Genomic DNA, 23,919 nt, shown 5'->3' on the forward strand with positions numbered 1-23,919 from the left:
TTTACGCAGCCCAGTATTTCCTCCCTTCCCCTTTCCTTGTTAATTGCTGTGTCCAGGACTTTCACACCTGTGTTTTCTTGGCATTTCCTTTCATCAAATTATCACTTACCGCTGGGTAAATTGCTGCAAATGGGAATGTTACTATTAGTACAAACATACCTCAGTGTGCTCAATGTTGCCTGTGACTCGTGTATAAGTCAAACCCTATAGTTTTATAAAGTGAATTAGACCTACATTTCTAGACTTATACTCGAGTATATACAGTGAATGGCATACAGCTGGGAAGTGGAACATCAGACTTGGAGAAGGACTTGGGAATAATGGTTGATAATTAATTAAGTAACCATATACAATCCCAAGCAGTGATAGCTAAAGCATATAAAATTCTGGGATACATAAAAAGGAAAATAAAATCCTGTGATGGTAGTATACTACTCCGTCTGTATAAATCACTTGTGAGGCCACATCTGAAGTTTGGGATACAGTTTTGGGCACAACACTTTAGAAAGGACATTGACCTTCTAGAGCGGATATAAATATGGGCAACTAAGTTAATGAGAGCGATGGAAGATCTCACTTACCAAAAAAAGTTGGACAAACTGGGCTTATTTAGCTAGGAAAAAAAGATGACTGAGAGGTGACCTGATAAACATGTATAAATACATCAGAGGGCAATACAAAAGCTTGGTAGATGAGCTTTTTGTCCCTAGGCTTTTACAATTGGCAAGAGGACATGATCTGCGTATGGAGAAAAAAGGCCTTCAATTTAAAAAAAGGGTTCTTTACAGTAAGAATGGTTAAATTCCGCAATATCTTACCTCAGGGAGTTAATTATTGCAAACTCTATATCTGCATTTAAAGGGGGCTTGCATGCCTTCCTTGCATTAAAGAACATCCACAGCTATAATAACTAGGTAATTCCCGGCAGAGTTGATCCATGGATTTATCTGATTGTCATCTGGAATCCTTTTAAGACTGTAAAGGTAGCCATACACTGGTCGATTTGCCATCAGATTCGGCCAACAGATAGATCCCTCTCTGATCAAATCTGATCAGAGAGGGATCGTATGGCTGCCTTTACTGCAAACAGATTGTGAATCGATTTTAGCCTGTTCACAATCTGTGGTGGTGCTGCTGCAGCCCCCCCCCCTGCATACATTACCTGCTGCGCCGGCGCAACTCCCCAGGTCTCCGCTGTCTTCTTCTCCGCTCTGGTCTGGTCTCCGTGTCCGGCAGGCTTCACTTCTTCCTGTCTGGGGGAAGTTTAAACAGTAGAGGGCCCTCTACTGTTTAAACTTCCTGCCGGGACAAGAAGAAGTGAAGCCTGCCAGACCCGGAGACCAGCACGGAGAAGAAGACAGCGGAGACCTGGGAAGTCGCGCCGGCGGAGCAGGTAGTGTATTGCAGCTGTATTGCGTCGGTCGTCGGGCACTCGAACGCCGCTAGCGACGCGCTCCCTACCCGCAGGCGATCGACGGTAATTTCCCGCACGGAGCGATCGACGGGACCGATCTATTTTGGGACGAAATAGTTCGAAATTTAGCGTTATTGTTACAGATTTGACAGCAGATTTGATCCCAGTGATCGAAACTGCTGTCGATCGGCCGGGAATCGGCCTAGTGTATGGCCAGCTTAAAGGTGTTTTGCCTTCCCCTGGATTAACTGGGATATGTGAGAGTTTTTTGTTCCAGGTTGAACTTGATGGCCGGATGTCTTTTTTCAATCAATCTAACTATATGTGCTATGAAGTTGTAGTTGGGAAATCCAATATTTTGTATACTGACCTCATTCAAGTCTTCAGGTTTGGAAATGGAAGGCTTTCTAAAACGATCAAAAGTCCCCAAACTGCTTGTACGCTGAAAAAAAAATGAAAAGAAAAGAATAAGCCAAGACCAGTACAAACTGATTGACAATCACAGGGTGATGTAATGTGTGTATATTGTACTTTTCATCCAGACTTAAAGGACAACCGAGGTGACATGTGACATGATGAGATGGATGGTGGCGGTCAAGCACACAAATGACTATGCTCTGTTCCTTTTTTTCTTTCTATGCCTGAAGAAGTTAAAAATCAGGTATGCAAGTGACAGTATCTGTCCGGGTCGGGACTGGGTCGGACAATGGCATAACCCTCACTGATAAGTAATTACAGCCATAAAACACTTTTCTATCAGTAAATTGCTTCTGTGAGCAGGAAAAATATAAAAAAAAATGTCAATAATTTCATAGATTTGAGCTCTGGCATACTTCAATGAAGGTGCCATTGAGAAGAGACAATGAAACAGTAGAAACTTAAAAATTAGATTTAAATGTAAAATGAAGCAGTGGGATATCTAAAAAAAAAAGTCATGTTTAGAAGGAGGAGGATAGATACTATTGTTTATTTCATCAGTTTATTTTCACCTCAAATGTCCTTGGTACATACTTTCAATTATGATTGGCCAATCACTGACCAATTTTACCACCTATATGTAGTATGAGAGGTTACCTGTGCCATTTGCTCATAATATGCATTATCTGTTGACCCTCATACTACACCGAGGTGGTAAAATTGGTCAGTGATTGGCCAATCATAATTGAAACTGTGTAGCAGGCTTTAGTCAAACGTCCATATCTTTCCTCATGAGTGGTTTGCAAGAACAATCAAGTCTTAAATGATATACAAATAAAAATGACTGCTGCAAATTTTCCATATAAAGAGTCAAATGACTACATTGAAGTTATTAGTAGAAACAGTGCTGATAGGGAGAGTGTAGACATTTCCAATGAACTTGCAATATGCATTCTGAGGTATGAAGAGTCATCCTACGGCTTTATGTCTGCCATTAGTTCCGGTGGTGTGGTGCAAACTCTCCCTGAGTCCTGCTGAAAGTCTGCTGTACTCAAAGAGCCACTGTCCCAAAACCTGCTTTGTTACAGAGAACCTGTGCCAAATAAGACAGACCATTGTCTAATCCCAAAACCCTTCTGCTGCTCATTAAAGCAAATAGTGTTCTTCACTTTAAAAGTGGCCAACAGAGGCGTCTGTGCCTGCTAAGAGCTTGTAATCAGTTACTCCTGTTAATTGCCCGAAGAAGTGGGTAAAATACCTTTGAAACGCGTCACACTGTTTTGTGAAACATACAATAAAATTTGCCTGAATTAGACAATTGGAGTCTTCAATGGGGTGGTAAGTCCACCACTTCCTCCCAATTTAAACAGTTTTTGGTGTTTTTTATTCTTCCTGGCCCCTCTGTTTTGTCCTAATTGCTTCTGTGAGCAGGAAAAATATAAAAAAAAAGTCAATAATTTCATAGATTTGAGCTCTGGCATACTTCAATGAAGGTGCCATTGAGAAGAGACAATGAAACAGTAGAAACTTAAAAATTAGATTTAAATGTAAAATGAAGCAGTGGGATATCTAAAAAAAAAAGTCATGTTTAGGAGGAGGAGGATAGATACTATTGTTTATTTCATCAGTTTATTTTCACCTCAAATGTCCTTGGTACATACTTTCAATTATGATTGGCCAATCACTGACCAATTTTACCACCTGTATGTAGTATGAGAGGTTACCTGTGCCATTTGCTCATAATATGCATTATCTGTTGACCCTCATACTACACCGAGGTGGTAAAATTGGTCAGTGATTGGCCAATCATAATTGAAACTGTGTAGCAGGCTTTAGTCAAACGTCCATATCTTTCCTCATGAGTGGTTTGCAAGAACAATCAAGTCTTAAATGATATACAAATAAAAATGACTGCTGCAAATTTTCCATATAAAGAGTCAAATGACTACATTGAAGTTATTAGTAGAAACAGTGCTGATAGGGAGAGTGTAGACATTTCCAATGAACTTGCAATATGCATTCTGAGGTATGAAGAGTCATCCTACGGCTTTATGTCTGCCATTAGTTCCGGTGGTGTGGTGCAAACTCTCCCTGAGTCCTGCTGAAAGTCTGCTGTACTCAAAGAGCCACTGTCCCAAAACCTGCTTTGTTACAGAGAACCTGTGCCAAATAAGACAGACCATTGTCTAATCCCAAAACCCTTCTGCTGCTCATTAAAGCAAATAGTGTTCTTCACTTTAAAAGTGGCCAACAGAGGCGTCTGTGCCTGCTAAGAGCTTGTAATCAGTTACTCCTGTTAATTGCCCGAAGAAGTGGGTAAAATACCTTTGAAACGCGTCACACTGTTTTGTGAAACATACAATAAAATTTGCCTGAATTAGACAATTGGAGTCTTCAATGGGGTGGTAAGTCCACCACTTCCTCCCAATTTAAACAGTTTTTGGTGTTTTTTATTCTTCCTGGCCCCTCTGTTTTGTCCTAATACCTACATTGCTACTTAGTGATCTAGGAAGTGCTGATCAACATGATTGGTACCTTAGACACTGAGCAACTAGTGAAAAAGCTGGCAACCTTCCGATCATGTGACAGCATGCTGTACGCTTCTGTATGCTATTATGAGGCTGTCTGCCATCTGCACAATGTGTGGTTCTATCACTGTAATGGAGAGAGCTGGAGTGGTGGGCAACAGGCTCTATAAAGGAGGGAAGAATGTTGGAAAGCACACTCTAGAATTGGGCAGGTGAGAAGCTGGCCTGGCTTGTGGCCCCTCTGGGTATAGTGCCCCATAACAGTTACTATGACTGCTATGTAGGTTCCTACACCACTTGACAGGCGGGAGAGCGGCAGGTTCAGAGAGTTAGATAGTTCCATTAACTCAGCAATGGGAAGGAAATGAGAGTATCCAAGAAATGGGACCTCACAGAGACAAAATAAAGGTATGGAACTAATTATGCTTCAGAGAACATGCAAATGCCTTTTGTGAAAAAACATTCATAGTTCAAATACACATTTGTGGACCGACCAGAGACCTCCACTGGAACCCCAGGAGCGGTGAGTGAAACAAAATTAGTCCTTAGACCAGGTGTCCTCAGACTCTTTTAAACAAAGGGCCAGTTCATGGATCCTGAGACTGTTGGGGAGGACGGGCTATGGAATAACGAATTCAAACATAGATTTTGGTGACCGATCAGCATTCTTGGACTGATCTTGAAGCATTACTCCGTGAAATACACAATGTGCCATATAATATGCACAATTGTAATGTACTTTGCAGTGCACTGGTTAAAAGAGGGACTAGTCACAACAGAATAATGGTGGAGCCAAATACTGTACACAGTATAACTTAAAATAACCTAAAAAAGTCAATGCCATATTCAGGCAAATTCCAGTGATATGCAGATAATCTCGGTGACAGCCAGATATCAATGATAACACAATGCAGACATTATTGAACCATTAGCAAATTACAACAATATGCATCCAATACCAATAGGCAGATGCAGATAGCACATAGCAAAGGCAGGCAGATAGTAGTGAAGGGCAGGCAAATTCTAATAATAGACATAATTAGGTTGATTGATTCCCAAATAAAATTATTACAGGCATTGGCGTCAATTCAACAAAAAAACTAGTTGGGAAAACATTGCATTCGGTATTTTAGACTTTTGTGTGCTAATTCATCAATATTTTCACAGGTGCGGTAGAAGTTTGGTAATTTACCGAAGCCCATTGTAGGCAACAGCAGAAGAGTCTGTGTGCAGAGCCAGCATTGCAAAAGAGGCATCCCGACATCCCTATAGATGTACATGTTTTGTTATACTGTTTGTTATACTGCCTCTGCTCGCTTTGAATCTGTCCATTAGTCTTTCGTAGCATTTTATTTAATTAGCACAGCTTAGATGAACTTCCAGGCGATATTACACATGCCGGGCTTAGATGATTTGCCCGCTAGCTCCTCCACATCTTCAAACAGGAGCCTAAGAGGTTAAACTGCCGAAGGGAGGCAGGGGAAGCCTCTTTTGTTCCGTAATCTCTCTGCTGGCTGCCTGGGGGTAGAAAAGTTAGACCTGCTGGAGAAGCCTACGGGTCCAATAATCTGGACTTTCAGGAGACGGGCTGTTTCTATTAGCCTCTGCTCCTGTCTGTCATAGGTAATCGTCTATGCTTCTGTGAGTTGTTTGAGTCCCGCACTGATACCGACAGAAGAGAACTGTCGGTAATGGAACTGTGTATCACCGCATGCTGTTACCTTGATGACACTTACTGACATTTGTTGAGGTGTTTACCGCACAAGTCGGTAATTTACCTCACTGCTTTTCATGTGGTAACAGCTTTGATTAATTGACACTTTCTTAAGTGCTTGGTAAAATCAGCTGTTTTCCGCATTACCAAATTCGGTAATGCTTGATGAATTGACGCCATTGTACCCATAAATAAAAAATTAAGCACAGTATCTCTCGGCTTAACGCTAGGCATGGTATCCCCTCTGAACAACTTACTCAGTTTTGATGCATGCAACCCCAAATAACCCCCCCCCCCCCCCAAAAAAAAAAACCAAAAAACAGTTATACATAATACTCCACATATAACAATTAGCAGTGTGCCCCTAAAGAACAATTATGCAGATTACCCCTTAAAAAACAACTATGCAGAGCTCCCCCGCAAATAACAATAAGCAGAGTGCCTCCCAAATAATTTTTCCTTAGGATTAGAACTTACAAGGATATGAGGTTCGGCTTCAGGCCACTTTCACAGTGGTGCATTGCAGTGTGGTGTAATGGGTGCTTTGTAATGCAGCTTACCGCACTGCAATGCACTACCTATGCGACGTTCACAGTGAGGCGGGAGTGTTGCGGTATAGCAGGTTGCAGCATATAACACATGCATGCTATGCGGTACCGCTAAATGAGCATGTTAACAGTAACGTGTGGCATATTTTTCATAGACTGCATGCGTTACTGTCTCGAAGCAACGCGAGCATAACTAACGTGCGGCGCCGCTGTCCTGATCAGTTGCGTTCCTGCTGCCACAAGGGGGATTCATCATTGTCTCCTTCCATAGACACACAGCATACTGAGGACTGGATAATAAAGGAGGTTGCCGGCTAAAATGTACTGGAATTCAGTAAAAGGGGAGGCATCAATGACTCCATGCACAATCCTTCATGTTTCCTGTAACTTTATAAAAAACACTGGTGGAGACGCCCTTGATGATATGATTCTACTAGATGTTGTATACATGAGAAGCGTAATTACCTTCTCAAAAGGACAAACCATTATTTAATGGAAAAACTAATGTTTATTCATGCATGGTAGACAACGCGTTTCATGGGTCTTGGCCCGCTTCCTCAGGTCAATACAAGTGCCTGTAGAACTTTTGGTCATGAATGTGAGCGCCTGAAAATCCTAAAAAGGCACTTGTATTGACCTGAGGAAGCGGGGCCAAGACCTGCGAAACGCACTGTCTACCGTGCATGAATAAACATTAGTTTTTCCATTAAATAATGGTTTGTCCTTCTGAGAAGGTAAGAAATTATGCTTCTTATAACATCTAGTAGTATCATAAATCATCAAGGGCATAGTCCGTACCCCATAGGGTTTTTTTTAGTCATGAGGACCTTTAGTCCTCACAACTAATCCAGGAGAGCGACTGACCAGCATTTGCGCCAACAGACCTGGGACACTAAGGGGGTCGGTTATATTTCCGTAGGGTGGAATGGTGGTTGCAAGTTTTGCATCCCTCCCTTGTGAGTATAATACTTATACATGTGTGCTTACATCCCTCTGTCTAACGACACTGCACTCTTGGGCTCCTGGTCTCTCTCATTCACAGAGACTTGGAGGTTACCGGTAACCATCAAGGATCAAAACTTTTCCTGTAACTTTGTTTAACTTTATGTTCTGCTTTAGAACTGTTTCTTGCTCTCATGGAAAAAAATATGTACAAACAGTTTTACTGTATGTGAGTTATGTGTTACACTAACAACAGGAAGTCTCGGTGAAGTTAATGACAACCACTTAAAAACATTAGCGCTAAGAAGTGAAATGCACCTACGATCTGTTTTTAAGACAACTGGTACTTTGTCAGAACATTTGAAAAAGTACAGATTAAACGTTTTTTGGATGAAATGAACGGTTTGTCTTGTGCTGTTTTTCTGTTCCCAGCTGGTTTCCATATTGGTTATCCTCCTGAACAGACCTGCTTATGCCTTCAGTGACATCAGATCCTAAACTCTGTAATGTCATATTTCTGCCGCTTTATAAATCAATAATAATAATAATAATATATACTCTGTACGGCACTGTGGAAGGTGTTGGTGATGTATAAATAATAAAAAATAATCATTTAAGCACTTCAGGACCAAAGGCTTACACCCCAAACCCCCGCCCCCCCCCCCCCTTGACCAGGCGATTTTTTTACAAATTAGGGCTCTACCGCTTTAAGGCCCCATTCACACTTAGAAGCGCAAAACGCCATCCATTTTTGCTGGCGTTTTGAGGGTGTGAATTCTCCGTGATTTGTCCGCGATCGCGTTTAGCGCTTCTATAGCACTGAAACGCAATCGCCGGGAAATCGCCTGGAAATGGTGCAGGCTACGCGTTTGAATTTCACGATTTTGGGCGATTTGCGGCGATTAGCGCAAATTACCCAAGTAGGAACGGGCCCATAGAGTTTTATTACACTAGCACTTTCAAAAGCGCTAGTGGTTGAGCGTTTTGCTGAAATCGCCGGCAAAACGCTCAAGTGTGAATGGGGCCTCAGAGCTCACTGTAGAGCCATACTGCTTAGCACATACGTAATCCCCCCCCCCCTTTTCTGACCATCAACAGAATGCTCTGTTGGTGGGCTCTGATCCCTACTGGCATGTTTGTTTATTTTTTTATTTGTTGTTTTTCTAATAAATGTATCTATGTTTCTTCCCCCCCCCCCCCCTCCCTCCCACCGCCAGCCAATCAGGGCGATCCCTTCTCATAGGCATCAGCTTATGAGAAGGGATCGCGATCTGAGCCTCTCTAGGGGACAGTCGAGTGACACGGCCGTCCCCAGTACAGCACTGCCGTACATCGCAGCGCTGTGCAATGTAAATAAACGGTGGTTTCGCCATCTAACAGTCTCCTAGCGTCTGGTATGTACAGTGCTAGGTAAGTTATGGTTTACACTGACAATAGGAAGTCCTGGTAAACTTAATGACAACTACTTAAAATACATTAGCATTAAGAAGCGATATACACCTTCAATCTGTTTTTAAGATAACTACAGCTGTGAGCATCTTGAAAAGGCACAGATTAGACTCTTACTGTGGTGTTGATGATGAATAGGGATGAGTTGTTTATCTTTAGCTGGAATATCACCGGAGATAGGATGGCATTTCTGTTTTAATAGACACTTTGATCTTGTCATTGACATGCAGGGAGGTGTGCACACTGCATACTGTTTTGTATTATTCTTATATCTGGCTCAGAAGAAGCCCTCAGGTGTGCCTTCCATGACTGTCTGTCCCTGCTGTTCCTATATCAGTGTCCTTAACAGACCTGCCTATGCCTGCATTGAGATCCCAAGCTATATAATGTCATCAATGTATCCACTAAGCACTAGCTTTTTAACACATTGTACAAGCACTGCAGGGGGCCTAGGGGGTACTTCATTGGGGCACAGGGAGTACTTCATTACGGCCCAGAGGGTTCAGCATTAGGCCCAGGGGGCACTTCACTGGGGGCCCAGGGAGTACTTCATTAGGGCCCATTGGATTCTTCATTAGAGCCCGGTGGTACTACATTGGGGCCCAGGGAGTACTTCATTATATAGCCCAGGGGGTTCTTCATTAGGGCCCAGGGAGTATTTAAAATCCTCTTAGTCTACCCATTAAAGTTTTGAGACTTAAAGAAATTGTAAATTAAATACAGGTAAACCTGTAGATTTATAATTAAAAGCATTTATACATAATTATCGAGCACTCCTAACAGATATTTTTGCACAGAGAGTACTTCATTAGAGTCCAGGGGGTACTACATTAGGGCCAAGGGAGTACTTCATTAGGTCCCAGAGGGTTCGTCATTAGGACCCAGGGGGTACGTCATAAGGCTCCAGGGAGTGCTTCATTAGGGCCCATGGGGTACTTCATAATGACCTAGGGGGCACTTTATTGAGGGCCCAAGGAGTACTTCATTAGGGCCCAGGGAGTACTTCATTAGGGTGCAGTGGATTCTTCATTAGGGCTCGGGGGTACTACATTTGGCCCCATGGAGTACTTTATTTGAGCCCAGGGGCTTCTTTCTTAGGGCCCAGGGAGTACTTCATCTTCTCTTAGTCTACCCATCAAAGTTTTGAGACTTAAAGAAATGATAAATTGTATACAGGTAAACGTGTACAATTATTCATAGTTAAAAGCATGAAGGAAATCATGCACAGCATGTATAAACAATTATGGAGCACTCCTAACAGATATTTAGGGGTAGTTCTTGAGATGATGTTTACCCACAGTAGCAGGTACTTGGCTATCTAAGTAATTACCATAGTACATGCTATAATAATATTGAGAAACACGGCACTAAGCTACTTGCTCAGGACAATGGTATTCCGTATCCACAGCCTTGTGCAAGCAGTGCACCCTGTAAGAGTTTCAGTATGGAGCTCTACAGCAACCCTAACCCTAAATCCTGGTAAACATGCAAGATAGTCCTCAGTTGAGACCACTGTTATCATTACCATTGTCTCTCTTGTACAGCTCCTCCACTATGTTATTTAGCAATCTGTCACAGCGGATCGCTAAATGATAAACTAGAAATACGTACACTGTCGTTTTTGCATGAAGAGGACCCAAACCCAGAGCTTCCTCTCTGCTGTAAAATATAAGCAACAGCATAATAAACTTTACAGAAAATTATTTCCTTGTTACAGTGTAATGATCCGCTCAGCTGGCTGCACAGGCAGACAGCTGTTTGACCATTCCTTATGTCTGAGGGATGCAGGTCTCTGGAAAAGAGACCTGGCTTCATCTTGCAACTTTCAGAGTTGCTTTGCTGAGGGATTTGCATACATGCAAATTGCCCAGCTGTCTCCTTTGAGGGCTGGCCGTATAAAAGCCTTCTTCTCCCACAATCCTTTGCTGGTCATAATGGTTTGTTAACACACTCCTGGAGTGTCAGCCTTCCCTGTTGGATTGCTAAAGTTATCTTAGAGTATTCTGGGGCTGTATTAGACACCCCTCTAGTTCAGTCAGGTTGTATTATTTGTATTGCCTGTTCTGTCTGTCTGGGGGTGCTAACCAGAGCAGCGGTTGCTACTGGTAGCTCCTTCTGTTCGTCTGTTTGGATCGCACTAGCCTCTAGCGGTAGCGGCTGTGGATCCTTCTGATCTGTATTCTTGGAGGGTAAGCCGGAGCAGCGATTGCTACTGGCTACCTCATCTTGCTGTACCTGGATCGCACTCGCTTTGGCGGAAAGAGCCGTGGATCCTGCTAACTCTGTTTCTATACTTGGATCACACTCGCTCTGGCGGAAAGAGCAGTGGATCCTGCTAAGCTCTGTTGCTTTACTTGGATCGCATTTGCTCTGGCAGAAAGATCAGTGGATCCTGCTAACTCTGTTTCCCTACTTGGTTCACACTTGCTCTGGCGGAAGAGCAGTGGATCTTTCCTATCCTGTTCCTGAACCCGGATCCCACTCGCTCTGGCGGAAGAGCGGTGGATCGTATCTCTCATGCTCCTGTTGTCCGTCCATCTGTCTGTCTTGTCTGATACGAACGCTTGCGGTAGGCTCGGTGAGGTAACCGTTAAGCAAGCGCTCGCGTTATCTGTTTCATGTTTGTGTGTCGGTGGTTAGTTAGGGTGGCGTGCTTGTCTCTGTTGCGCTTAACGTGCGGAGACCGCGCTGTTAACGCGTTCGCTGTTGCGAATGAGTGCGGTGTTTGCGTTTAGTTAGCGTTTGTTATTTTCCTTATCATTCTCATTGTATGATTTACTGTGCCTTTGCTCTGCTCCTGGGTTTACCTCTGCTTAGTCTTGTGTCACCTCTGGCAATCGCCTCTCTCGCGATTGCGTTCCTACTCTGTTTCTGCTGTTGTGTGTGCAATGTCGCGGGTTGGAGACTAGATTGGTGCACACACATACATTCTGTCCCTGTGCTCATTCTCATCTCTTGCGATTGCATTCTCACTTGATTTCCTCTGTTGTGTGTTCACCGTCGCAGGTTGGCAAAAAGATTGGTGGACATACATACATCCCTTTTCTGTGCTTATTCAGTCTTGTGTCGCTATTAGCAATCGCTATCTCTTGCAATTGCTTTCCCACCTGATCTTCACGGTTGCGCGTTCATCGTCGCGGGTTGGCGACTAGATTGATGAACACACATTCACCCTGTCGCTGTGCTCTCTCTCTTTAAGGGCTATCTTGCCCTGCTCGGTTGCAATTCAGACAATTCCCATCTGGCATCTGTGGCAGTACAGAGGCTTGCTCCTCTGCACTCCACAGCTCTACCTGCTGGTGGGAATTTCCCTCTACTGGTGCTTTGCACCAAAGCTGGGTTCTCTCCTTTCATACACTTGTGGAGGATTTCCGCCGTGTCAGCGCACGCCTTGTGCGCTGATCACGAAGATAATTCCACAATCGTTACATACAGCTTATAGACCTCCTACAGAGATGCTGTGGTGTAGTTACTTCCTGGTTTGCTGGGAGCACAGAAAGGGTTAAACACCAGCGTTTACTTATAGCCTGACTGGAACGTCACACCACGATACAGTTCAGACAGAGATGACAGCTCAAATTGCAGTGGCTGATTACTAGCAGATATGGGAGAATTAGACAGGCTGCTATCACTGAATGCATACAGGGTGGGTTTCTCTGTGTTTTCCTTCTCTCCTGCGAAATAGTTTAGGTCCTATAATTTAACCGTGCTGTAAGACACTGCTGGTGTGCTTCCCATCATTCCTCCTCTCCTTTGAGCAGTACTACAAGTCGGTACACTACTCCTTCCCTGAAGTGTCGACCTAACCACTGATCAAGATCATTAGGGCGACAGTAGTTAACCAAATGTAAGAGCCTTAGCACTAACTGGCACTACTAACCATGTCAACATATAAATAGCCATCACATTAACTTTAACCTGCACACTATGCTTAACCCTTACGCCAACTTTAATCCTAATACCAACATCAAAATATACAGGAGCTGTACATCAAATGTCACTGGGTTCAGCATTGAATAGGAGCACAATTTGTAATTCGTAATTTAACCACTTTAAGCCATGGGCTGAAGGGTATAAATCTGCACACATGTGCACTTCAGCAGAATGGACGTTTATATAAATGTTCTTTTCACACAAACAGGACATCCATTCCACAGGAAGTGGTTTAGCAAGAAATCTAGCCAAATGCAGAGACTCAGCACGTCTCTTTAAGATCTCATTAGTGAGAGCAGCCTGCACTGCTAAGACAGTAATGCTGTATTAGTATACAGTATATACTAGTATATATACTATATAGTATATACTAGTCTTGCCACCAGGGCCAGATTTCTGGAACAGCTACAAAGGCCCTAGTCTTGGGCGGCTACTGTCCTAGGGGTGGCTGGATATGGAAGAGGTGCTGCTTCGAAGAGGAGGATACAAATAGAAAAAAAGGTTGCAAATGAGGAGTAATATGTGGAAGATTAGAGCTGTTGCCCAAGGATGCTGAGCATGAAAGAGAGGGACCACTGTACATGAATGGGGCTGCTTACAGAATGGGAGGGAGGTTGTTGTGCATGGAGGAGGGGTCACAAGAAAGCTGGCCTAGGACTGGAGAAAGTATAAATTCAGCATTGTTTTACACCTGCTTGTTGTCATGCAATTCTCTACAGGTTTGCTTTACATTAAAAAGGAATTATACTGACCTGCTCTGTGCCAGTGCTGAGAAGTCTGACAATGGCTGTTTTCAGCATTGCTTTGCCCAGCTGGTTGGCACAATGCCAACCCTTAAAATACTGCAGCCAGATTCATTAACGACACAAACACCCACTAAATACAGCGCGGGAGGGCAGCGTAGCGTGCGCTCCTAAATAAAGCACGCTACATTTAATTTATAGCCGCTCCTACCGCAAAATGTGATTGGCCAAAAATGCTGCCTGTCATGCAGCATATATCACGTAGGGGCTTTCTATAAACCCGCTTGAACAGTCTTCGCTGCCAATAACAGCACTGCACTAGCATACTGGCTGTTCTGGATTGGGCAATGGTTCTGTGTGTATATAAGTGACAGGACCATTGCCAATATTTATAAGATCTTGCAGTTGTGGCTAGGATGTAGGATACCTGCACTGGAGCCAGTGGATGTTGGGTGGGAGGGAGCAACACTGGAAGATGACACAGAGGAACATATCTGCAGTAACATTTCCTGGAGTAGGTAAGTATACATTTTTCTCTTACCATGTTCCTTAGAATAACCCTCATGCTAGCTGAAAAGGAATGAGAGGTCCTCGCAGTGTTCCCCAACCCTGTCCTCAAGGCCCAGCAACAGTCCATGATTTGTGGAAATCCACAGAGGTAGTTAATCAGCTCCGCTGAGACACTAATCACTTCACGTGTGAATGTTTGTGGTTTTCTGCAAAACATGTACTGTTGGTGGGCCTTGAGGGCAGGGTTGGGGAACGCTGCTTGTAGCATAGTTCCCCAATCCAGTCCTCAAGGCCCACCAACAGTACATGTTTTGCAGAAAACCACACACTATCACAGATGGGGTGATTAGTGTCTCAGCAGAGCTGATTAACTACCTCTGTGGATTTCCACAAAACATGGATTGTTGGTGGGCCTTGAGGACAGGGTTGGGGATGCTCAAATCCGAACTTTGGGTGAACCTGGACAGTTGTTATCCGGATATCACCCAGTAAACCTGTGCGGGGTGGGCGGGGGGGTTAATCTTACCTGTCTGACGTCTTCTTCTTCCGTCCCTCGGTGCCTCCCACGATGCGCTCCACGTGCGTCACGTGAGTACAAACACTTCCTCCTTCAACCCGGATTGACCCCCCCCCCCACACAAGTTTACTGGGGGATATACGGATAACAACTATCTGGGTTCACCCAAAGTTCGGATTTGAGCATCTCTGCCTATAGTATCATCCAGCCTAGCACCAGTAAGGCATGGTCAAAACATGCCTGCAGACTGAAGTCTAATAGGATTTAAAAGCTTGCTTTTTCAATCTATTTAGTAGCTAATTAATGGTATCATCCTTACCCAAACAGTAGCTAACCCTATCAGCAATCCAAATGAAAGGCACACTTGGACATCACATGATATTGCTGGATTGAAAACAAACATATCTTAAGGCCTGTTCCCACCACGCGATTTGTATTACCTACTGCAGCATAGCTACAACACCATAGTACTACAAGAAGCATTAAACTTTAGCCTTAAAGCCCTTGTTTAGGTTGAACGCTCCTGGGTACAGGAGCATTGGTGGGGGCGGCCACACAGCCGAGCCACACATTCACAGAAGCCCACAACTGCCGGCAATTGACTGGATTACTGGGAGTCATAATGCCAGAACGAAGGGGCTGAAGAGGACGGCAAGGGAAACCACAGTCCTCATGGGCCTGCAGGAAGCCCCAGGTAAGTATAAATAAGCCCCAGTGTACCATCTCAGGTACACTTTAAGTACCGCAGCAAGCGATAGAGACAGGACAGGTGGAACATCACTCACCTCCTCCTATCTCTGCTATTGCTTGCTGCAGTACTAAAATAATGGTGCAGTCGGTATGGAGAATGGTGCACCCCTGTACAGTGAATGGTGCACCCCTGTACAGTGAATGGTGCACCCCTGTACAGTGAATGGTGCACCCCTATACGGAGAATGGTGCACCCCTGTATGGAGAATAGTGCACCCCTGTACAGAGAATGGTGCACCCCTGTACGGAGAATGGTGCACCCCTGTACAGAGAATGGTGTACCCCTGTATGGAGAATGGTGCACCCCTGTACGGAGAATGGTGCACCCCTGTACGGAGAATGGTGCACCCCTGTACAGTGAATGGTGCACCCCTATACGGAGAATGGTGCACCCCTGTATGGAGAATAGTGCACCCCTGTACAGAGAATGGTGCACCCCTGTACGGAGAATGGTGCACCCCTGTACAGAGAATGGTGTACCCCTGTATGGAGAATGGTGCACCCCTGTACGGAGAATGGTGCACCCCTGTACGGAGAATGGTGCACCCCTGTACAGAGAATGGTGCACCCCTGTACAGAGAATGGTGCACCCCTGTACGGAGAATAGTGCACCCATGTACGGAGAATGGTGCACCCCTGTATGGAGAATAGTACACCCCTGTACAGAGAGTGGTGCACCCCTGTACGAAGGATGGTGCACCCTGTACGGAGAATGGTGCACCCCTGTACAGTGAATGGTGCACCCCTGTGCGGAGAATGGTGCACCCCTGTACAGAGAATGGTGCAACCCTTTACGGAGAATGGTGCAACCCTTTACGGAGAATGGTGCCCCTCTGTACGGAGAATGGTGCACCCCTGTACGGAGAATGGTGCACCCCTGTACGGAGAATGGTGCACCCCTGTACAGAGAATGGTGCACCCCTGTACAGAGAATGGTGCACCCCTGTACGGAGAATGGTGCACCCCTGTACAGAGAATGGAGCACCCCTGTACAGAGAATGGAGCACCCCTGTACAGAGAATGGAGTACTCCTGTACAGAGAATGGAGCACCCCTGTACAGAGAATGGAGCACCCCTGTACAAAGAATGGAGCACCCCTGTACAGAGAATGGAGTACTCCTGTACAGAGAATAGAGCACCCCTGTACAGAGAATGGTGCACCCCTGTACAGAGAATGGAGCACTCCTGTACAGAGAATGGAGCACTCCTGTACAGAGAATGGTGCACCCCTGTACAGAGAATGGAGTACTCCTGTACAGAGAATGGAGCACCCCTGTACAGAGAATGGAGCACCCCTGTACAGAGAGTGGAGTACTTCTGTACAGAGAATGGAGCACCCCTGTACAGAGAATGGTGCACCCCTGTACAGAGAATGGTGCACCCCTGTACAGAGAATGGAGCACTCCTGTACAGAGAATGGAGCACTCCTGTACAGAGAATGGAGCACCCCTGTACAGAGAATGGAGCACTCCTGTACAGAGAATGGTGCACCCCTGTATGGAGAATGTTGCAGTTCTAATCGGAGCTTCCTGTGCTGTTTCCAGGCTGGGCAGCAGCACATGTCTCCCGAAGTGAAAGGGAGGTAACGGCTGCCATATTGGTTTCCCTTTAAAAAATGCACATTGCCTGGCTGTCCTGTTGATCCCGCCTCTAATGCCTGGTAAACGATGCAATTTTCTGACAGATTTACTGTCAGATCGACTATCTCCAAAATGTCCGATCTGATTTCCAATCAACTTTTCATAGGAGGGAACGGAAAATGGATCGGAAAATCAATCGGACATGTTGGAGATAGTCGATCTGACAGTAACTGTCAGAAAATTGCATCGCGTGTTCCTAGCATGACCCGCTTAGTCATGGATCCTGAACAAGCATGCAGATCAGAGGTTTCTGACTGAATTCTGACTGGATTATCCCCATGCTTGTTCTAGGTGTGTGATTCAGACACTACTAATACCAGAAAGATCAGCAGGACTGCCAGGCAACTGGAATTGTTTAAAAGGAAATACATATGTCAGCCTCCACATCCCTCTCACTTCATCTGTCCTTTAATCCATCTCTGCATGAACTCGATTAACTTTTGTCTTTTGTTCGACCTTCCCCTACTACTACTGCCTCTTGAAATAAATGATTCTATTAATCCGTTATTAAATACAGCATGTCAGATTGCCCACCATGCTCAGTCCCAGCAGTGCCCCCCCTATGCCCGCGTGCCAGGTGTTTCTTAAACACGACACACACAGGCAGAAGGGGCTAATCTCCCCTCATTATCTTTAACGCTGTCAGACTGGCTTCCATCCCCGTTCCTGCCGGCCTCCGAGAAGACAGGAGCGGCTTTTGATGTGTCAGCAAGCTATCAAACTTGGCAAACATCGCAAGAAGCAGGGCAGAAGAAGAGAAGGGAAAGAAAAAAAACAGAAAAAATTCCCCTGCGCGCTCTGGGATTAGATACTCACCCTAGCCTTATTTTGCAACACTTTCGTGTTTTAAGACGCCGAAAAAAAAACAGCGCGCTTCCCTGTATCGGCGGCCCCGCACAAAGCAGAAAGGCCAGTCCCAGATTAGTTTATTTGATGTATCACTTTGATTCATCTAGTTAATGATCAGAGCAGAATACAGCCCTTGGCGCTGTTTTGTTTCCACGAGCCGCCCTCCAGCGACGTCCCGCCATTAATTCACTGGCATGTGCCAACTCAGCATATCAAGGTCACTCTTGTCTTTCAAGGGGAACCTTTGGAGACATAATAAAACTGACAGAAACTTCTTTCTTTTTCTTTTTTTTCGCCGCATGCTTTATGTTTTTGGAGTTCAGCGGTAGCAGTTAATATCAGCCGGCTTATAGAGTTTGTGATCCTTGCGCCTCGAGATTTTTTATTTTTTGTCTTTTTTTTGGAATGATACATTTTTTTGAAGATAAAATAGTGACAGATTTATGCAATCTCGCCTGGAAATATGTAATCTGCAGTAAGTTTGAGATGCGTGATGTCTTCTTAAAGGAAGAAAGCTTTGTGCTGTCCTTGCAGATTGAAGCGAGTTTACTTTGCTTCCTGTTATCTTCTTGCGTTTTTAGATGTAGGTAAGCCACGGTCAGGCATCCTATTTCCGGTGTGCGTCTGTGCCGGACGCCAGACATCACCTCGGCGCAGTTACAGAGAAAATGCTCTTCATTGTGTCCTGTGGCCAATGGTGTAGTAATGGGGGTGTAAAGGTTGCAACCACACCATGGTCCCCTGGACTTGTGGTGCTGCTTAAAGCGGACCCTAACTCAGAACTTCTCTGCTCTAAAAGATACGCAACAGCATAATAACCTATATAGAAAAAACATTTCTTTGTTACATCTGATACAAATCCTTATACAAATGCTGCAAGTGTATCTACTTCCTGTATTCATGGAAGCAGACATATTGTTAACGTCCTGTTCTTTCAAATTAGCCCCTCTGGCGTGGCAGTCAGCTCACACAGGGGAGAGATCAAATTAAAACTTGTGATTAGGCACAGATGATGGGGAATTAGACAGGCTCAGGCTATACTCTCTATACTCTCTAAATACATACAGGGTGCATGTCTCAACTTAAGGGAGAGGGATATGAAAGCTACCATATTTATTTATTTTGAAGAAATACCAGTTGCCTGGCAGCACTGCTGATCTATTTGGCTGCAGTAGTGTCTGAATCACACCAGGAACAAGCATGCAGCTAATCTCAGAAAATATACATAATGTGTCAGCATTTCACCAGAAGATATACATAAAGAGGCAGCGTTTCACCAGAAAATATACATAATGTGTCAGCATTTCACCAGAAAGTATACATAATGTGGCAGGGTTTCACCAGAAAATACAGATAATGTGGCACCGTTTTGCCAGAAAATACACATAATGGTGCAATGTTTCACCATAAAATGTACGCCATGCAGCAGTGTTTCACCACAAAATACATGTATTGTGACAGCATTTCACCAAAATACGACTCAATTTTCCCACCTTAAAAAATGCAATAGCCCCCCCCCCCCTCCCCATTAGTGCCTCCTAATAGCCCTGGTGCTAGTGGTACACCTGTAAAGGAAATACATTTACTCACCTGGCAGAAGACTCCTCTCCAGGTCTCCAGCTTAGCTCCCTGATCATGTGCAGCAAGTCCGGCTGCAAAACTCCCGCACTGACAGGCAGAGCAGGTCTACGGGAAAATGTCGCCCAGAGCCCTGCACTGGAGACACAAATAGTGTCCAGTGCGGGGGCTTTGGACGTTATTTTCCCGTAGACCTGCTCTGCCTGCCGGATCCCACAGACTCCCTCAGGCTGTAGGTGAGCTGTGGGCTACACCTCCTGGGGGGGGCACCATCTGCATCGGCGGGCCGGATGAAACAGCCATTCAGGGCCGTAATTGCCCACCCCTGGTCTACTGTAATGCTGTACTCAAAATGATATCCTGCTGTCACTCCTGTTCCTTGTGCTTGCTGTATTATCTTCATTTCTTATTTCTAATTTGAGCAATGTTTGTGCCAAACCCAATTCCCGGCATGACCCAGTTGTGCTTGGTGATTAAAATATTTCTGATTCTGATAAAAAAACAAATGAATAAATGCTTACATAAAACCTATATTCATCCGTATTCTTTTATTTTTTTCGTCCGTACACTTTTATTTTCTCCCGCCATTTTATCTGTATACTGCCATCATCTCCTTTGCCTTACACCCTTCATAGGGCTTGATTCACAAAGCGGTGCTAACTGTTAGCACGCCTGTGAAAACCCCCTTAGCACGTCTAAACGAGCTTTTCGCGCGTAAAACTTTACGAGCGTAAAACTTTACATGCGTACTGCACAGAGCGCAGGGCGCTCCGCGCGAAGTGCCCATTAAAGCCTATGGGACTTAACGCGCATAGGACTTTGCGCGCGTAAAGTTTTGCGCGCGCAAAGTTAGCGCGCGATCTGATTGAGAAATCCGGTGCTAACCTACTCAGCACCCTGGTTAGCACTTCTAAAGACTTTAGACGTGCTAAGTAGGTTAGCACCGCTTTGTGAATCAAGCCCCTAAAGTCTTTAGACGTGCTAACCAGGGTGCTAAGTAGGTTAGCACCGAATTTCTAAATCAGATCGTGCGCTAAGTACCCCGCGCAAAGTTTTGCGCGCGCAAAGTTCTATGCGCGCGCTAAGTCCCATAGGCTTTAATGGGCACTTCGCGAAGAGCGCCCTGCGTGCATAAAGTTTTACGTGCAGAAAGTTTTGCACGCGTGAAGTTTTGCGCGCGAAAAGCTCGTTTAGACGTGCTAAGGGGGTTTTCACAGGCGTGCTAACAGTTAGCACCGCTTTGCGAATCAAGCCCATAGTCTCCTGTTCTTAGTGGCTGGATAGTGTAATGGTTAAGGACTCTGCCTCTGACACAGGAGACTTGGGTTCGAATCTCGGCTCTGCCTGTTCAGTAAGCCAGCACCTATTCAGTAGGAGACCTTAGGCAAGTCTCCCTAACACTGCTACTGCCTATAGAGCGCGTCCTAGTGGCTGCAGCTCTGGCGCTTTGAGTCCGCCAGGAGAAAAGCGCAATATAAATGTTCTGTGTTTGTTGTTTGTTTGTTCTTCTTGCCTTCTGTCCCACCACCAATTATACAGCTCATGACACTTTCTAATGGGCTTTGCCTTCAGTTAGGTGCTGTAGGACTTTGTTTTGCCTTTGAACTCCTCCTCTCCTGTCAGTTTTGCCTTTGAACGCCTTCCCTCCTGTCAGTTTACTTGGCTGGGAGATCGAGAAAGGTGCCACAGCTTAGATGCCAGCAGGAAACTGCTTTAAAATTTATTGCGCAGAATAAATGACAGTTTCCTGAATTTTATGGGATGTCAGGTGAACCCTGTCCATTACTGTGGAGTATAATGATCTAACTGAACAGTATTCATTAAATAACATCCCCGCGTTACTTACAGTCGCCGGTAATAGGCATAGAGCAGGGTAAGAATCCTGCAGACTGAATGAGTCTCGGGAGATGTCACTGAGTAAATTGATCTCCCATCCCAATGGATTGTCACTGTCTGCCTCTGTAAGAAATTCCACAGTGACAGCTGTGCGGCGGTATTAATGTTGTATGGGCCAGAAGCGCTCATTCTGTCATGTTACATAACACCAGAGACATTGAACTCAAAGCACAGCAGCCGGCTGAATGGCAGATGCACATCTGAGAGAGGAACGCTTATAAGGACACTTCTCTCTCCATTCTTTAAAGTCAAATTCGTCTTCCCATTAAAAAAAGAAAAGAATATAGCTACGACGTGTATCAGTGCTGCACAAGTCATTTTACTTAATATTATCCAAAACGATCTTTGCATTTTCAGTTTGCAACCTGCTATGAATGTTATGAATTACTCGCAAACTCAAATAGAGTCAGCTCACTTTTTGGTGTAATACGGTAACAGATTTAGGATTGGCACACCTTGCCGTGGATAGTTGGGTGCTCAACCTTGATGTAGAAGCAACATCAGTTCAATACAAGCGATTCAAGGTCGGTCGGCACACCAATTCAAGTTCCCAAGCACATTTATTGAATGCACAGCATGACAATTGTTTCGGGGCCACAGAGGGTCCCCTTCATCAGATAAGTGCAGACATATCAGTGATACAAAGTACAAGCACATTTATATATATGAACCACAAGAGATCAATCACCAGGCATCACAAAAGGAACCGCCCCCTTAATTGCCATGCAAAATCTAATCAATACAAAAACAATACATAAATGTCACAGTAAGATCCACTATCTTACCCCATAACTGACCTGCGAGATCAGTATCACCACATCAAAATGTACATTAGCCCCAGTGTGTCCAACATCCGCAGCAAATCCTGGTGTAAATGTTGCAGACTGCATAATGACAGTCTGCAACTCTGAAATCCGCGCTGCTCGCCGCCCGTAAGGTGAATCAGCCGTTAGGCTGATCGTGTGCACCAGGGGTGTCCATGGTAACCTGACAAGCAGGTCGCCATGGCCTATCAGAACGCGGCTGGGAGTGGTTCCAGCGCTGCTCGCCGCCCGTAGGGTGAATCAGCCGTAAGGGCCTGTACACACTGAAAAACGCAAGCAAAAACGCAAGCGCATGCGTTTTTAAAGTGCATGTAGTTTTAAAAACGCATGCGCTTTTGCCTGCGTTTTTTGTGCGTTTGCGTTTTTCTTGTAATAGCTGATTGGCTAAAGAATCCTTTGTTTTTTTTCTAGTTTACATTTCAACAGGAATCAGGAGATTGCAGAGTTTTCTGGGATACTGACTTCTGAAAAACGCAGTTTTTAATGCGTTTTTCATGCGCTGCGTTTAAAAAAGCGCAGCAGGCACTGCGATTGCGTTTTTCTAAAAACGCATCGCACCAGTGTGTACAAGTCATCACGATTTTCATTCTTTTTCAAAAGACCTTGCGTTTTTAAAAACGCAGCGCAAGCGCAGCAGTGTGTACAGGCCCTTAGGCTGATCGTGTAATTACTGGGGGTGTCCATGGTAACCTGACTAGCAGGTCACCATGGCCAATCAGTACGCGGCTGGGAGTGGTTACAGCCCTGCTAAACCGAGCTGACACAATATGCTGAGTACGAGGAAAGGACACCAAATGGCATTGTTTAAAGCAACCCGAAGTGAGAGGTACACGGAGGCTGCCATATTTATTACCTTTTAAATGGTACTAGTTGCCTGGCTGTCCTGCTAATCTTCCTCGCTCAGGCACAGATTTACGTCACAGGAGCCTATAGGCACAGATATCCTGGCACCCCAGACTTCGTCCTCAATGAACCTACAATCCCCCACCGAACCGCAGTGTGCTGGCTTGCCCAGATGTCTCTTGTCCAGTACTTTCTGTGCCCGACATAGGTAGCTACAGGTGCTCCTTAGTATTAGGTAGCCAGAGGTACCCTCAGTATTAAGTTGCATTGGGAAGGTGGGGGGGCACTCGAGGAGTAGAGTGAGACGCCTTTCTTTCATCAGTGGCCTGTAGGCACATGCCTACAGTGCCTTATAGTAAATTGGGCCCTGTCCTGGCTGCAGTAGAGTCTGGATCTCAACCCTGAAACAGTCAGTCAGGATCTTGGACTAGAAGTATTAGAGACAGAGGATCAGCAGGGAAACCAGGCAATATGCCTGCGAGACATCACGGCCGGAGAGGTGAGGTACCACTCCCTCTGCCACTGCTCTCCCCTTCCTGCTAAACGGGGTCATGGGATACATGCGCCTCAGCAATGGAGAGAAGACACTAGGGGAGGCCCGCTGCTTCCACACTCATTACAGGCCTGGTGGGAGGGACATTTTACATGGGGGGCCCGGCAGTTGGAGGCGGTAACGTTACCGTAGGTAGATGTTGAGCAGAAATCTATTGGAAATTGGTATTCAGTGTATGCCAGTAATAGATCCCTCTCTGAACAAATTTGATCAGAGAGGGATCTATCAGATGGTTGATATGGTGGCCATCTTGTAATGTTTGGTCACCTTA

At 45.0% G+C, this 23,919-nt stretch overlaps 1 protein-coding gene across 11 annotated transcripts in view; it reads right to left on the reverse strand.

Annotated features, from left to right (window-relative positions):
• SAMSN1 (SAM domain, SH3 domain and nuclear localization signals 1) overlaps positions 1–23,919 on the reverse strand; it is a 204,674-nt gene that overhangs the window by 20,906 nt on the left and 159,849 nt on the right. For 9 of the 11 annotated variants that reach the window (XM_068270528.1, XM_068270527.1, XM_068270526.1 and 6 more), the window contains one exon: positions 1,785–1,856. In XM_068270528.1, coding sequence (XP_068126629.1) covers positions 1,785–1,856 — 72 coding nt within the window. Of the gene's footprint in view, positions 1–1,784; positions 1,857–22,213; positions 22,298–23,105; positions 23,188–23,919 lie in introns of those variants that run through there. The other 2 variants (XM_068270534.1, XM_068270536.1) reach the window with 2 other exon arrangements.

The sequence above is a fragment of the Hyperolius riggenbachi genome, chromosome 2 (assembly GCF_040937935.1).
Source record: "Hyperolius riggenbachi isolate aHypRig1 chromosome 2, aHypRig1.pri, whole genome shotgun sequence".
Lineage (NCBI taxonomy): Eukaryota > Metazoa > Chordata > Amphibia > Anura > Hyperoliidae > Hyperolius > Hyperolius riggenbachi.